The sequence below is a fragment of the Talpa europaea genome (assembly GCF_964194135.1).
Source record: "Talpa europaea genome assembly, chromosome: 6".
Lineage (NCBI taxonomy): Eukaryota > Metazoa > Chordata > Mammalia > Eulipotyphla > Talpidae > Talpa > Talpa europaea.
The window spans coordinates 118,289,909-118,306,713 of NC_140072.1; the positions used below are offsets into that span (position 1 = coordinate 118,289,909).

At 42.6% G+C, this 16,805-nt stretch overlaps 1 protein-coding gene across 1 annotated transcript in view; it reads right to left on the bottom strand.

Moving 5' to 3' along the window:
* OBI1 (ORC ubiquitin ligase 1) overlaps nucleotides 1-16,805 on the bottom strand; it is a gene marked incomplete at its 3' end in the record, with an annotated part of 39,924 nt that overhangs the window by 2,670 nt on the left and 20,449 nt on the right. The window contains exon 5 of the mRNA XM_084235595.1: nucleotides 15,234-15,322. Coding sequence (XP_084091721.1) covers nucleotides 15,234-15,322 — 89 coding nt within the window. The remainder of the gene's footprint in view (nucleotides 1-15,233; nucleotides 15,323-16,805) is intronic.

Below are 16,805 nucleotides of genomic sequence, written 5' to 3' on the forward strand. Positions count from 1 at the left end.
CTCTGTCCCTGATGAGTCCTCTCACCCCCCCGCATCTCTGGCCTGTACCCCAGCTCTTGTATGCACAAATAAATAAATCTTCAAAAAAAAATCCTTAGGGATTTTTTGGATGAAATTACTGATCCAGCTTGAAGAATTCAGGGACAGTCTGGAGGAAGGATTTTGAGAAAATAACCTCAAAAAATTGCTTGTATCTGTGGGTTTATCTTTATTTTATCTCCTTCCCAATTTAAAAAATAATTACAATTAAGAAAATGTACTAAGTATCAAGAAAAACTATAAAGGAGAAGTCAACAAAATTGCACCTCTGACTATGACTGCCACTTAATGCCCATCACCCCCTCCTAAACTGTAGCTCAATTCACTTTCCAACTCACCCCCAACATAATCCATGCTTTTGTTAAAAAAAGCAGGGGAAAAGGTAAATATAGTCATAAAATATTAGAGTTAGCAAGGGCCTTAATAGACACATTGCCGAATATTGATGTATTCAGCGCAATTAACTGAACTATCAGAAAGCAGACTCCCCTCTACCTCTGAAAAAAATGAAGCAAAACCACAGGTTTTGTTAAAGACAAAGGTTATTACAATGACTATTCCGCTGAATGAATTTTGGAAGTTTTTCCTTCTTAATGTTTATGAGTTCTTGATTATAATTACTCTGGCATAATCAAATAGCTCACATATTTTTAATGGCAAAACTATATAGAACATTTATTTAATTCAAACCAAAAAAGTGAGTCTTTCATCTACTTATCAAGATAAAATTCGTTTTTAAGTACACTTTTTATAATAAAGGTATACTCAGATGAAAAAAAATCAAACAAACAGTTTAAGATCAACTGTTACTTGGTAGTAAGTCACTGTTACAAAAAGATGTCACTAGGAACTCAGAGCTTACATTCAAAAAGACTGGTGACAAATCAGGAAGGTTTCCCAAAATATGCATAGCTTCTTATTCCAGGTTTTAGTTTGGACTTCCAGAGATAATGTCATCTAACAATGATACTGTATTTGCCTTTATGATTTTTTAAAATTGTGTCTTTAAAAGAAGTAATTTAACAAATGGTTCTGTGCAAAGTCAAAATGATCGTGTTTCTGCATTATTTCAGAGAGAAAGCCATCAGAAACAGCGATGGCCAGCAGCAGCGTATACATGAGTGGGAGAAGTAAGCGGCAGAAGTCACTGATGATGTCAGCTGTTTTCTAGAAGATCACCGCTCAAAATTCCACTTCAATACTTTGCAAGTCTATAATACTTTGAGTGATCAGACCTTTTTACCATGCTAATAAGGTACCTGTGCTGATGGGCAAAGTAAAAGAAATGTGTGGTGAAAAGCATGGAACTGATCAATTAATCAATCAATCCATTTAATTTATTGTCTTCTCTCTCTCTCTCTCTCCCCCCATTAGAGTACACGCTTCAAGAAAGCAGGGAATGTGGCTGGCTCCCCAGTACAAGTCCCCAGGTAGTGTATCCCTCATTTAATATTTCTTGAATACTGTCCAGATAGAGCCAATACCGCAGGATAAGCTAAACATTCTTGGACCCCTTTATACGTAAGTTTTATGAGTCACCATACTGCTAAACTAAATGTTTTATACATTTGACTATTTTCCTTTTTTCACTGACACCAAGGAAAGCAACAGAGAATGACACATAAACAGCTTTGTCATTGTACCTTGTTCCATTAAAAAAAACCTCCCATTTTTACCTTAGTAAAAGAATGCAAATAGATGAGAATTTTGATATACCTAGTGGGGATTTTTAGCTTACCCTAGATCCTAAATTTGGCAATGAGCATTTTACTTGATCATACAGAAATAATAATTAGGGATGCATATTTGATGTTATACATCCATGGAAGAAGACAATGAGGATAAGAGCTTCTTTATCTTTGGGTTTTTATACTCTCTTATTCCAGATATTTCACAAATTCCAGATATTTCCAGAGTACATAATATTAAATGAATCAATGCCAAGGCAAGCCGGAGGGATTTCTAATATCATTTACCATACTTCCTTTTCCCGAGCAAATTTCAAAATGGAGTATTTTTATAAACATTCCATTAGAGACCAAAAAGCTTTGATTTTCAAAGTAGCAGTGATGGCCAAAGGCTTCATTAAGCCACAAAAAAACATCGTAGAGCAGTTTGGGATCTGCAACTGATATCAGAAGTATATTCTGCTAGAATCTAGGAGAAGCCGAAGGGATTTTTCCGCTTACAATGTTAACTGATGTACACAATCTGTCTGAGGGTGCCCCTTGTCCTCACAGCCACAGAAGTACAGTATAATCGTTCCTGTCCTACTAAAAATGAATGTCCTAAAGGTCTGCACTTTGTGGTATCCTACCAGATAAGGATCTCTCTAAGAGTGAAAGGCTGCCAGTGGACATGTTCTCATAGGCCATTGCACAGTAGGAAAAGGACTGTCTAATGGGGGTCAGAAGAAAGCAAATGTGGTAAAGAAAAAATGCCAGAACCAAGTATTAAAAGTATTACCCTCTAGTTCTATATTGCCATTAACTAGTTGTGATTTAAGCAATCCACTTTGCCTCTCTGGTTTTCAACAGCATCCACAACAATAGGGATAAATGCAGCAAGCTCAGTGGGTTGTTGAAACCATAAAACTTTAGAGACACTAGAGAAGTGAGTCCACCTGCTTCCCATGTATCTTTGATTTATATCTTCTCTTTTCTTTCTGTGGTAACAGTGACCTAAAAAAGACAATAATTCTTAGATCTGGACCAATTTTTGAGATCTGGCCTGAATGTTGTCAATACTGATGTGCTTGCTGCAAATGGCTCTGATGTGCACCAATTTCAGTTACCACAGTTTAGTTAAGTAATACCAGTCACCTAACAATATGGTTCAAATGTCAGTTACCACATTATATTAACATAGTTGTATAAAGGTAAAACTTTGCCACTAGCTCTCAGTGTACAGAACACTATGTAAGTTCCAGACAGGCATCAAGAAAAGTGAAAATCAGTTCATTTCTTTCAAAATCTGAAAGTGACAGGCCACTGTGCATGTGTTACTCAGTTCACAGACAGTGAGGATGTAGTTGTGCAGCCACTTGACATTTTATAAAACTGGATAATTAAAAGATGGAACTGACCAAAAAAAGATAAAGGTATGGCGAAAAAAATAAAGGAAAATCAGTTAAAACATAAATATAGTTATAGGTGTCTCCTGTGCAACGACAGAATACGAGCTGACCAGGGGACTGTTGAAACTGCTGTCATTCCAGAGGCCCTAGACTTGCCAGAGGAACTTGGGAGAAGCATGTATTGACATAAATAAGAAAACAGTTTTGACAAGAAGGATAAAGATGTCTAAGGGAAGTGACAGGCTGGCAAAATAGCTTTACATTGAAGCAATATGGAAAAATATCACAACACTGGAAGCACAAAGGAAAAAAACGTTTGATGCTGATGGAAGTGTAGGAATGTGACAAAATTCATCAAGGCATTAGAAGAGATGCTAGCTTTGTGTCATGAGCCATACGATGAGAAGGTAAGCACTATACAGAATATTGTCAAGTTATTTACAAAGAAAACATTTTAATTTGCAATGTTTCTAATTTAAACTGTAGTATATAAATACTACTTCTACTATTTGTTTATTCTCACATATGTTTATAGTTGACAGAAAGTGTCGATGCCTTGACAAAAATTCCTAAGAGTTACACAGCAATTTGATTATTTCCCGTTGATTAGTAAGATTGCTTTGCAGTTTTAGCTTGAATGGTCATTTTAAGGTCCTATACAACCATGCTCCGTGAAGATTACCTATACTAAAGTAAGGGTTGGGACATGAGAAAGCCACAGAAGCTGAGTTTGATTTTTAAGAAAGAATAACCCAGTCACAGAATGGATTTTATTATTGAGTCGCTTGTTTATATAGCTGCAATTGCGTATCTTTTCATTTCTTTCAGACTCCCGAGGAGGAATGTATTTTCTTTACTTTAAACAGAGGGGAAGCAGAGTTTCAGAGGGAAGTGCTTTCTGTTGTACAGGTATACCCCACTTTTTGAAAGTTTCTTTTGTCACTTTTACCAAAGACCTATGTGAGCACCAGTTTTTGCAAATCGGAAAAGAAATTCAAAGAGGACTGACCTTCAGCCATTCCTCCTCCCTCTACCTCCCAAAAGTACTATTTCAAAATTGAGGCAGAATCTGCTTTGCAAGCTTTCAAATAAAAAACAGGATTTAAAAATAACAGTGCATATTAACACAATTTTAAGGAAAACTTTTTTCTATTTATTACCCATGCTTCCACAGTTAAAAATTGTGTTGTTTAAAATGCTTGCGAGATACCTAGAGATTCTTAAAAGAAACAACCTGAGTGCTAGACACTGCATGCAAGTTGTAGAGAGAGAGATTCCTGTTTTTGGTCTCTAATAAGGGCTGACCCACCTACATCTACTTTGGATCCTTATTCATGGCCTATGGCGGTGGACTGTTCTTTACTGTGGAATAAATTCCCTCCTATTTGATAAATATATTTCATTTCAATTCCACAAATACATGCCCTAATTCTGTGCTCCCTTACCCCATGAAAAAGATCCATCTTGATGTTTGCATGACATCCATGAGGACCCTAATCTTTCATGGAAAGAGAACCCTAAGGCATGCTACTTAATGTCTTCTTACAGGTCTAAGAGGAATAAAGGACTTTCTACCTCTTCCAAAATGTAATAACCTTTACAACAACAACAACAACATCTCAATAGTGTAAAAGAATATACAACTATTGTTAGGTAAGAAACAAGCTTACTTAAAAATCTCTGGATTTGGAAATTATATATATGTATCTTCAAAGGATATATACATACTTCTCACTAAAATCTGTTTCTCCTTCCCACCTCAGCATGAGTAACACTAAAACAAAATTAAAAAGTGTGATCCAGTCACCCTGTCATAACTACTCAGATGACAGTTAATGAGGATACTGTATGCTAAGGGAGGCTGAGGACGGAAAACAAAAGGAGTAGCAGGCATTACCCTTGTTCTGAGCACTTCATAATCTTTCTGACAACCTCACTGCTTAGTCATTAGCATGCATTGCAGGCTCCTAAAATATCTTAACACAATAAAGGCAAATTGATAGAAACCACAGTAACTGTCCATCTCCAATTAGGTGAACATCCAGAGAAGGGCCCCTCAGGCCGCGGAGGAACTGAGTATGGGTGGCTGTCAGTCTGGCTCCAGCGTAGCATCAGGCTCCCCTGACAGTCTACAAGGTCCCCTTTTGGAACAACCAAAGGGCAAGGCAGGATCAGTCACAGGATCAGGCTGGGGTCAAATACCAGGAATCACAGCGTTTGTCAGGGCAGATTTTGAGAAACAGAAAAGGTAAGAATAGGTCAAAAAGGCACAGTAGCCAAGACCAGAGTGTTACTGAGGAAGTCAAAAACCTGGGGTAGTTTGAATAGTACTGGCATGTCTGGATACAGGTTAGGAAGAGCAGGTCTGTGACCTAGGAAGGGGCCACATCTCAGCATCAGCAGGGAGAGGAGCAAGGGCAGAAAATCCTGTTTCAAGTAGGAGATTCAAAGAAGAAACCTGTTCCAGAGCCAGGCAAACCTTAACATCGACGCCTCCTTTCCCCTTTCTAACGAGCAGTCTCTGGTTCAGCTTAGACAGGAAAACTTCAGGAAATCCTCTGCTCTCTTCATTTAGAGAAAATGCCAGGGAAGCTCTGATTTTCTGGCCTTGTATACCCTTTGTACTTTAAGCTTCCAGAAAGCTCAAAATCTTAAGTGGTCAGTTCCCTCCAAGTGGCATCACAGAGTAGTAGAGTGGAAGGATATTTATTTTTCCTCCTGCCAGGCCCCAGAGAAGGAACATACACTCAGGTAGATGCACATAATTTGTATACATATATGCATTCCATGCATTTTAAAAATATGTTTTAGCTCCAAAGAACTCACAGAATTACTAGGCATCAGTCATGAAACTGATGAGCATACAATATAAAAACAGTAGAAAAAACAAGTGAAAAGTGATACCCCTGTCAGAGAAGGCAAAGAAAAGGGTATGAGACAAAAAGGTACAACAGTATGTCAAATTATGTTACATCTGGGCCCTGTGAGAAATTTGGTCTGGCCAGTCAGTTACAAGAAGGGGGACACTGGAGAAGAGGCAGGAAGGTTAAGCTGAAGACATATCAGTGGAGAGCCTCACACTAAGAGATCTGGACTTTAATTTACAGGCAGTCACCGAAGATAATTAAGGAGAGGAATGAGATGATCAAATTTATATTCTAAGATTCAGGCAATAACAAATAAAACTTTAGGGTTAAGAAAGGAGAACAGGCAAACAGTAGAAAGATTGTTAAAAGAAACTAGCAAGAATTCATGTGGATCTAAACTAGTGGGAAGGAGAGTAAGATGGATGATAGAGGCACTTACGAGCTAGGAGGGCTAGACTATACTGACCAATTAGGTGTGGGATGAGGAGAAGGGTTGTAATGAAACATAGGAGCCTGAGTGTTTTTATCTTGGGCAACCAGGTGAGGAGTTGGCAAGGAGTTAAGCCATGAAGGATAGGAACAAAGCAGGGGATAAACAATCTTTTGGGGGGTGGAGTTGGAGAGGATACTGGATACAATTTAGACACACTCCTACACCCCTTCTTTGTGCTGCATGATGTACTAAGGACATAAAATCATATCTGTTAATCCTTATACTGGCACATTATCCACATTTTACACACACTGGTTCAAAGAAGTTAATTTATCAAATGTTATTTATCTATTCATTTAATTATTTAACAAATATTTATCAGGTGCCTTCCAGGTGCAGGGGAATTGCAAGTGAAGGAGATAGGCAGCAAAGTCTTTAACCTTGCAGAGCTTAGGGTTTAGAATGGAGGAGACAGGCAACAAACAGGTCTCTTAATTAAATGAAGAAGATAATTTCACACAGTGATAAGAGCTAAGACAACAATACTGTAATATTGGTTGAGTGTTAATGGGCTCTATTGCAAGTGCATTTCAACTTTTACTTCATTTAACCCTTACGACAACCTTAACAAAGCTACTAACATTGGCCCCAGAAGTTACTACTATTGTCCCAAATAGTAGTAGCAGACAAAAACTCAGATAACAATGAAGTTAAATATCCTCTTCTCCCAAATCACAGAGCAAGTAAGAAGATAAACCAGAATTCAGTGCTGCGGAAACTGGCTCTGGAGTTTATGCTAATAATCACACCAATATTGCTTCCCCCTGCCAGGATGTTATTACTATGAGGTCATATAGTAAGTGAGTAAGGCAGTAGCTGGTGCTGGAGAAGAAGTCTACTTTAGACTGAATGATGTAGACAGGCCTCTCTGAAACTGACAACAGAAAAAGACAGCCACATAAAGATCAGAACAGTCTCAGAGTAGGAACAAGCCCAGCCTGCTGTAGAAACAGGAGGCGGCTAGTTTGACTGGAGCAGGATAAGCTGGAGGAGGGAGAATGCGATGAAGGGGGCCGGCATAGACCAGCTCGTGTAAAAAACAAATCTTATTTTTGAAAAATACTGCATGGTTTTAGGTAGGAAATTAAAACAATTTGATTTACATTTTATAAAAAGACAGTTCTGAGCATGGTGAAACGAACTGGGAAGGGAAGAAAGGGCAAAGTGCAAGCAGGGAAATGAATCCAGGCAATCTGTCTCCAGAGTTAAGCATTCAGCCATTATGCTTTGTGGTGAATTTAAGGTACAAGGTCTTGGGTAAAATTTTAAAATAGAACAATGGAAATATGAATCTATAGTTCAGGCCAAAAATAATTCAGATTTTATTTTGTAATCTCTGAAATAAAGGTAGATGATTATTAAAGCTATGGGAATAGATGAGATGGTTCCAGAAACACAGAAACAGCAAAAAGAAAAGCAAGACTAGGTCACAATCTATGAAGCTTATTCTTTCTTCCTCAGAGCACTTCTGTTCCTGTACTAATAATAGGAAATACTGCTCACATCCAGAGAGTATCTGGAGTCTGTCTCTTCCCCCAGGAGGAGCTGGGCCTGGGTGAAGATAAGGCCTGTGGTGGCTGTGCAGTAAAAGAGCTGCCTGCCGGGAGACATTACCGGACCCACAGATCTCACTAAAGACACAATGATAAGAACACGTAACAGTTCTGAATACATATTTATAGAAAGGAAAGTCATTAATTCAGTTATAACCAAGTTTGATATAAACAACCTACAGACTTATGTAAGCTGACTGTATGCTTTTTTTTTTTAATAGAGGCATGTTTTTTATTTATTTGTTTCGTTTATACATGCACTGGGTACAGTCAGAAGCACGGGAGGGTGAGAGAATTCACCAGAGCCAGAGCAGGGAGCAGAGCAGGCAGAAGGACCGCAGGACACTGCTGAGGGGAGCAGCAGGCGGCAGGAGAGGTCTGCGCGTCATGTGGGGCCCTCCTCTGGTGGCCGGGGAGCAGCCGGGGATTGAACCGGCGCCGCAGAGGCCGCAGGGAGCTTTGCAACCCAGCTCGCAACCGCTGCGCCACCGGGGAGGCCTGCTGACTGTATGCTTTTAAGGTGAGTTAGTATCTGAGGACAAGTAACAGCTGCTGCGCTAAAGCCTCAGAATTGCTGGCAACAAGGCACACACCCTGCCTAGCTTGGCAAGAGCAAAAAAAGGCACAACTGAATAGACAAGTCTCAGAGAATGGGTATGGAACGTTCACATGTTTTACAAGTCAATTCTTTATACCTCTTCAAGCTAAAAGATCACGAAGGGACTCCTAACTTTATCAAGGGCAGATACATGCACATTTCCTGGCACAGTTTAGAAGTAACTAAAGCCAAGAGAATTTAAGAACATGAGAAATGCAGTGCTAAAAACTCTCCCTTTCAGTTTCTTTCCGCTCTCGTGTGTCTCACTGTGTGGAGGTGTGGCACATTTGGTATCTCCCTTTAAATTTGAGACCGAGCACATGCCTTTCTACTTAGAGCAGAGACCGATGGGTGCAGTGGAGTCATGCAGCCAGCAAAAGCAGTGGAAATAAATGATACACCAGATCTTTAAAAGATTATAGTATTATTTTTAAAATACCATGAAATACATTACTCTTATACAACACGCTCTGCTAAAGACCATTGTTAAAGTTTGAAGTTCCTCTTGTTTACATTAGATCTTTAGTTCTGGGACAATAAATAGCATAGTTGTTTGATGTTGCTATTTGACAAGAAATACCTTGTACTACAGACTGAGCTGTATCTCTCGAATTCATATTGAAGCCCTAATCCCCAAAGTGACTATATTTAGAGACAGGGTCTTTAAGGATGTAATTAAGGTTAAATGAGGTCCTAAGGAGAAGATTGTAAGCTGAAGGGACTATATACTTCTAAGAAGAGGGAGAGTAAACAGAGCTTTCTCGCTAACATGTGGATAGAGTGAAAAGCAGGCGGTACACAAGCCAAAAGGGTGAAGCTGAAACTGCTGAACTTTAACCTGGCCTTCAGAGTTGTAAAAAATAAATATTCAATGTTAAACACCCTATCGCCAGTATTTTGTGTTGGCAGCCCAAGTTGACAAATTCACTTTCCTAATCTTACTCCTCTCTACTGTCTAAATTTTAAAGCCTTTGCACCGCCATGCTTTGTAAATGCACAATTTGTAGCATACAAAAAACACTAAGGCTATGTGTACAAAAAGCATACCTTCATGCCTAACGAAGTAGACAAGAGAAAAATAATGGGCCAAGGCACTTCTGAACCAAGGGAATGAAATGGAATGGATGGATTTTATTTATTTATTTTTAAAGGGAAGGAACTTTAACACAACTAGGAAACAAGACAGGAAAGGCAAAGAATCTAGTTTCTAAATCAAGCACCCAAAGTTACCCGTCCCCTCGTGGGTAAAACTCCATCCAAATGGGATTGGCCCAGAGCAAGGCCCCCAAAGCCTGCCCCAAGTCTAAAGCATCTTCCAGTGGGACCCACAGAAAAGGGTCAGAAACAACCAGACAAATCCGGGAGGAAAAGAGCAAAATCAAGACAAAAACTGCCATGGTCACCTCCCCATGGGTCTCACCCACATCTGTGTCACCCCATCCACGACCCAAAGACAAGCGCAGTTTCTTCACGTGTCTCCCGGCTCCATGCGCCTCCTCCTGGCTCCATCCCGCTTCCTTCCTTTCTCAGTCTCTGCATCATCTTCAATCCCTGCTCAGCTCCACCCTCCCTTGGCTGGGGAGGGAACCTCCCCTTTTCCTGGGGACCCCCCTGTTACACCACGTCCCCCGTTGTCTCCCTCTCCACCTCCTCTCTCCGTAGTGGCTCCAGGATCTGAGTCTCCTTGACCCTCTCCACTCCGCTCTTCTGTCCCGCTCCATGTCTCCCTCCTCCACCATTCTCTTCTCTCCTACCTGGCCACCCCTCTGCCTCAGACTTTCTCCTCACTGCTCTCTGGGCCCCCGTCCATCCTCTCTCCTGTTAGTTCCTTCCCGTATGGAAACCTCCCCACTCTTTTATTTCCCCCCTCATGGATCGAAAAGACCCCCCCCCACCTCCCCCGTTGGTCTGGAGCCTGGGGATCGAACCGGCGCTGCAGAAGCACGGGCAGCTTTACAGCCCAGCGCTCAACCGCTGCGCCACGGGGCGGCCCTCCTCCGGCTACTCAAGACTGAAGCTACAGAGGCTGCCGTGGAAGCTGATTTGTGGGATGGATTTTATTTGCTGACATTTACTTTTAAACTCTTACAATTTTCTTTTCTCAACACATATAGGAGCTCTCCTCAGGTGAACCATATCTAGGTACTTTCAGCTTGTTAAGCTTCTCATTGAATCCCACTAGGATTTGGTAAGTTGGTATAGGGTAAATGAAGACTGCTGAAGGCTTATTGTGCCATTGGCCTCTGTGGCTATCACCTGTGGCCTTGAATGCAGGAGGCGCTTGGGCTGGAGTACGCATGCCCAATGGTGGACACCTGGAGTGTGGTGTGGGCATGCATAAGTGGGCACGCCTGAGCCTAGAGACTGTGCATATAAGGGTGGCATCACAGAGAAAGGTGGGCAGCAGAGGACTTTACGGCAGAGCGCAGTGGAGAACGCCAGAGCCAAGATTCGCAGGGGTCCAGGAGGCCTCCTGGCCTCCGGGTCCCCTCACCTGCCCCACACTTCACTACAAATGGCACAGAAAGTACATTAAAAGCCAGCAAAAAAAGTCACTGAAGGCTCCAGAACTCTACCTGTATGCCAGGATCCAAAGAGAGCCTGCCCTGGGCCTCCCCTGGTGGTACAGTGGTTGAGTGCTGGGCTGCGTGGCTGCCCTCAGCCTCTGTAGCGCCGGTTAGTTCCCCGGCAGCCGGCGAGGGTCCCACAAAAAACAAACAAACAGAGCCTGCCCTGTGCCGTCTTGCCACTACTATTGGCCCTAATCAGCAGGATTCAACACAGACAGGTATTGAGCCCTCTTTAGAGCTTGTGAGGGACGGGGGCGGGGGGGGGAGCATGAATGTGTAGTGCTTGGTGGCCAGCCTCCTCTCTGTGGGTGCCTCTCTACGGTGAAAGTGGAGAGGCCTGCACCTGGTGGGGAGGCACTGGACGGACACGGGGGTTGAGAGTTCCTCACAGTTCTGCAGATGGTGTCTAGGACAACGCTGGAGGCACCTTGGCACCATAGGGGGCGACCAGTCAAGGAGCTGCGGGAAGAGTTAAAGATGCTGCAGGAACACAGGAGGTGGACAAGGTCCCAGAGCTACAGGACAAGACCGCGAATGGAGGAGGAGACTGCCTGCAAGGACCAGCCCAGGAGCTCTGAGGCCGCAGACTCCTCAGGAAGGAATGGCCCACGACTTGGGGCTGGTCCACGACTTGGGACTGGCCCAGTGCCGACTCAAGGACAGTGGTGATGGACTTGGACTAACAATCCCGCCACAGCCTGTGCAAGGCTGGGAGGGTGCATTTGTACACCCTAGGAGATGAAAATCAAGGGGTGGCTGGTGGCCCTGGTGACTAAGGCAGCTTCTGTGCTGCCTGGCACTCCCAGGGCCACAAGCCAGAGAGGCAACCGCCAGAGTGGAGGTCCCTAGGGGAAGGGGCAGGCCTGAGAGCAGCCGAGGCCAGCAACGGAGGAAGCCCTCGCCCTGTTCTCGGCAGCCAAGCAGGAGATGTATCAAAAAGCCAAGTTAGAGAAAACAAAAGGCTGGAGCCAAGGTCGGGAAGCTCTGAGCTGTTAAACGGCTGAAGGCTGTTAAAGAAGGCAGGTGAACCTCTCAGTATCACCAGTTGGTGATGCCGTGTTCACTTTGGAATAAGGATGAGGTGCCGAGGAACCAACCTCGGGAGTGGGGTGGGATACCTGGCTCATGGTGCCTACAAGGGAAGAGGGGACAACAGAGGCCACAGGGGAGCTTCTGTCCAGGGGGTCCCCGTTCCACATGCCCGAGCCAGGGCTGGCCTTAGTGCAGGTGCAGGGTCTGCCGGTCACATTGCTGGCAATGAGAGTGGGCGTGACACTGGACATCTCTGGGCTATGGGCAATTAGCCCCAAAATTCAGTGAGTGCATCCAGGGGTGGGTGCTGGGCATGGCCTGGGGCTGACCAACACCCAGAAAGGCCAGGAAGCCTGATGGCCCCTGGCAGGTGCCCTAGATGCCCTGAGAAAAGTGTTCCCCCACCTTGAAGAAGCAGTGCCTTTAGCAGAAGACTTGAAGAATCATCCTCTGGCACCAATGCCATCTTGTCTTAGACCCCAGGTTGGTGAGTAGCCTGGGCTGAGTGGTATTCTGTGGGACTGTTACATTCAGGGGTATTCTCTGCGTCTGCGGGCAGGTCTGCAGTGTTACCGCCAAGGAAACTATGCAGATGGAGCAGCAAAACCTTGAGGGGTCAATAGTAGGTACCTAAGGTGCTCAGGCTTTTTGTGCCTTAGACTTCTGCTGGGAAATCCCCAGCAGATTTGATTTTGCAAAACTGGTTTCAGAAGGGTCTCACCAAGGCTTGATGGGAGGCACTTGGAGCGTGAGCAGTGTGGGCTCCTGCAGTATGGTGTGGGCATGAGCACCTGTACACTCCTGAGCCCAAAGACCAGCGCACAAGGAAGACTTGAGAACTGTAAGTAGCAGAGCTCTCTGCAACAGCATGCGCCCCCACAAGCCCTGGGTAGAGAAGGGGGAGAGGCCTGGGTAGGGAGGAAGGGGGAGAGCCCTACACGCAGACGCACTCCATTACCTGCATGCGTTTCTGATCTGGTAGAAGGCTCTGTCCAGAGCTTTTTAAGTGAAACTGTTCCTTTCCCCTAAGGAAAGGAGTGGAATTTAAAGATGGCAAAACCTAAATATATACGGGATCCAGATGTATGGCTGTTTGAGCAATCAGCGGCCGGGTTTCTTCAGTTCTGATTTTAAGTTATTTATCGGGTAGGAGCTATGGATATTTAAAAACACACATCTTGGTAGCTGGCATGAAATGTGAAATCTGGTGGGCAACGTTTCAAGAAATAAAAGCTACAAGCAAAATAGCTTTAGTTCCATTGAGCAGCTGTGGGAACGGTAATGGGCAGCGCTAGTGTGACTGGAAGGCAGGAGGCCAATACATGAGAGAAGCAGATTCAAAGCACCCATAACAGCAACACTTCCTAAGCTTATTTCACTAATTTGTCAAAGTAGGACATTATCCAAAGTGAAAGAAAAACAGGGTTGGAGAGTGCAGGGAAGGAACTATTAAAATATAAAAGCTATGCTTCTGTCAGTTCTCTCTGCTTGGAGTAATTATGGTTTACTCCTACCACTCCCTGACACCACACTTGGTTTTACTGAAGGCAACATTATCTCTCTTTCAATTGATAAGCAGAGGGGTTGTCTGGGTAGGATAAATTTCCATTGTTTGCTTACACTGGCTCTTTTCCAAGAAAATGGAAAAACACGTGGAAGCCCAGTGGCTGGAGAGGAAGTGTGCAGGGAACACTAACTCATTCCTCAGCCTTTCACCAGTTCTCTCTCAGATGAAGAGGGCCTCCACTGCTGGTCCTGTCTTGTCTCCACCTGCAACTCATGTTTAACTGTTTTATAATTTAAAATCTATATGTTAACTGTAAAGTGTGCCAATAGTTGCAATCTCTTGTTCTGGAATGGAATGAAAACTATCTCATAGTAAAGGAAGACTAAATTCACTTAAACGTATAGTTGAAATTAGTACAAACTTCAACAATTTCTTACGTTCTACTTCAGATAGGCTTCTTTGTGTAATTGTTTTCAGTGTAAATGTAACAGGACATGGACTCAAATCCTATTCCTACCACTTACTGGTTGTGTCATAGAGCAACCCCGATACAAAACGGGGTGCCTGACTGTGGGTCCTCACCCGCACGCTTAAAAGGACTTATCAGTGCTCTACTGCAGGCACACGTGAAAGGTTAATAAAAGGTTTATTTACAAGGGAAGGGGAAATGAGGAAATGTACAGCTCTGGGAGAAAAGCGGGAGACAAAGTTTTAAATGAGTCCTACCCGATCCGCCGATCAGGAATCCCAAAATGGCGCTCTCGGAGTTGGCCGCCAGCCAGGAGCGGTGAAGCCAGGAGGCGAGCGATCGCGAGCCAGAGAGCCCCGGCAAGGCCCACGTGTTTGGTTTTTATATCCAACCTGGCTGCCCAACTCCACCCTCAGGTCCCAGCCACCCTCCCCTTGGTGGTGATGGGATTTGTCTTCCCCAATGTCCTGATGGCTTTAGTCTGGAGTGGGGGTGGAGTCCACAAAGCCTGTATGAGATTATCTCAGGACATCCTTTCCCCCTAACAATTGTACAGATTTGAATAAATTCAATCTCTCTGGCTCTACTTCCTCATTATAAACATATTAATTATGGTTCTTATTATTGTACCTTGCCATGAAAAGTACTATTTGAACATTAAAATCTTTTAAGATCTAAAAGGTATTATCTTCACTACTTGTTAGCACTGTTAAACAGCTAATGTAAAAACCAAGTGCATAGTCACCTATCTTGAGGCACATAAGACAAGTCTCTTGGTAATCAAATAAGGAAGAAAAATGAAGAATGAAATTCTTCTCACTCAAATCCATTCTATTCCACTTAAAGAAATTCATTATTTAAAATTAGCCTTAACTAAGATCAAGATTTACTAAAAACTAAAGAAAACACTTAACTTTTAGAGGCAAGGCATTCTACTTAAATCCACATGATTTAAAGAAGAATCAAATGAAAAAAACTCTCATAGCAGCTTAAAAACTCATAATCTGAAACAATGAACAAAATACGTACTTCTGGGGTGACCTGTTATCAACTTCAGCCTTCAGTCGTAAGTTCTCCCTCACCAGGCCACCATTTTCCAATTTTAGTTTTTTATTTACCTTAAAAAAAAAAAAAAAAAAGAGTTGAAGATTAAACAAAAACTGAAACAAAAGTGTCTTGCAAAAATTATATGAGCCATCTGTAATTCTTAGAGTGTTATCAGGAAACTGAACATGTCTTTAAAAACTTAACCCCGAGGCCACCAGGGAGGACTAAGAGTTTAAGTGTCAGCACTATTAGATCCCAGGCCAGGAAGCTAACCCACATGACACAGCAGCCCTCTCCTGTCTCGCCCCCTGCTCCCCTCAGCAATGCATTTTGCTGCTACGGAGCAAGAGAAGTTCTTTGAGTAGAACTTTTAACAAAGTGAATGGATGACAAAAAGCAATTGTCAACAAAAAAGTTTAAAACAAGATAAAAAAATGTTTTTCACTAATTTTCAGAGCTTCTGTATTTCTTGCCATCTCCCCCTCCTCTCTGCCCCTCAAGGACCCAAGCAGGGCGGAGGTCATCCTTTTGGACACCAAGCCTAACTTTTTCTTTGATCCAGGCTCCTTTGGGCTTGAACCTCCTGCTTATCTCAGTGGTTGCAAATCTACCAAGACACTGGAGACTTAAATCTTTAAGTGACTGATAAACACCATTACTTCCCCTCTGAAGATAAAGGAAAAGTCATTTGCTTCCTTATACACACAGGACAATGAATTAAGCTCCAAGCACAGCACCAGTAAGAGAAGGCACTTAGTGAATGCTTTTTGATGATAAGCTTAAATTAGAAAATCATTTGATTTTTTTTTTCCCTCCATCCCCTTCATACTATGTAGTTACATTTCAATGTATCTCACTAGTCCCATGGCTCTCTAACATTCTCATTATGAGCTGGCCAGCTGCTTAATTGCCAGAGATATTTTCAAGGTCAGAAGGTTTAGGTGGATAAAGGTTATAAAAGACAGAATTCTGCCTATTTGTTGCATCTAAAAAAGTAATGAATACTTCAGCTAACTATCTTGCATTCTTAACACTGATTAGGTAATGATACTGGCCTCATGAGGGCTCAAAAGTCATCGAGTCCTATAGAAAAAAGTCCATTTCACTCTAAGTAGTCCTTTCATCTCAATCTTTTGTATTCCTGTATTTGACGTATAGTATACAATTTTGTTCTTCACACTCAAGTTTTGTCTCTACAGCCGGTTTTCTCAACTCATTTATGTTCTAGCTTATTGCTAATAACTACCTAATATCATCAGCAGGCACTGAAAATGGGTGTATTAAACATCCCAAATAATTCTGAGGCCTCAGAGTAGCTTTACAAATTAAATTTAACATATAATCATTAAAAGAGCAAAGAAAAACTGTCCCCTCCTTTTACATGTATCCGGACACCATTCGTACACGAAACCATCTCCTTTTAGCATAAGAGGACACCATCATGGATGTATCTGAAGTCAAGCTAAAGGTAGGTGGTCCTTTGGCCTACAAAGCTCTGCTGCACTGGAGGTGCAGAACCTCTAATTCTAATAAAATGATTTCATTCTCCTTTCC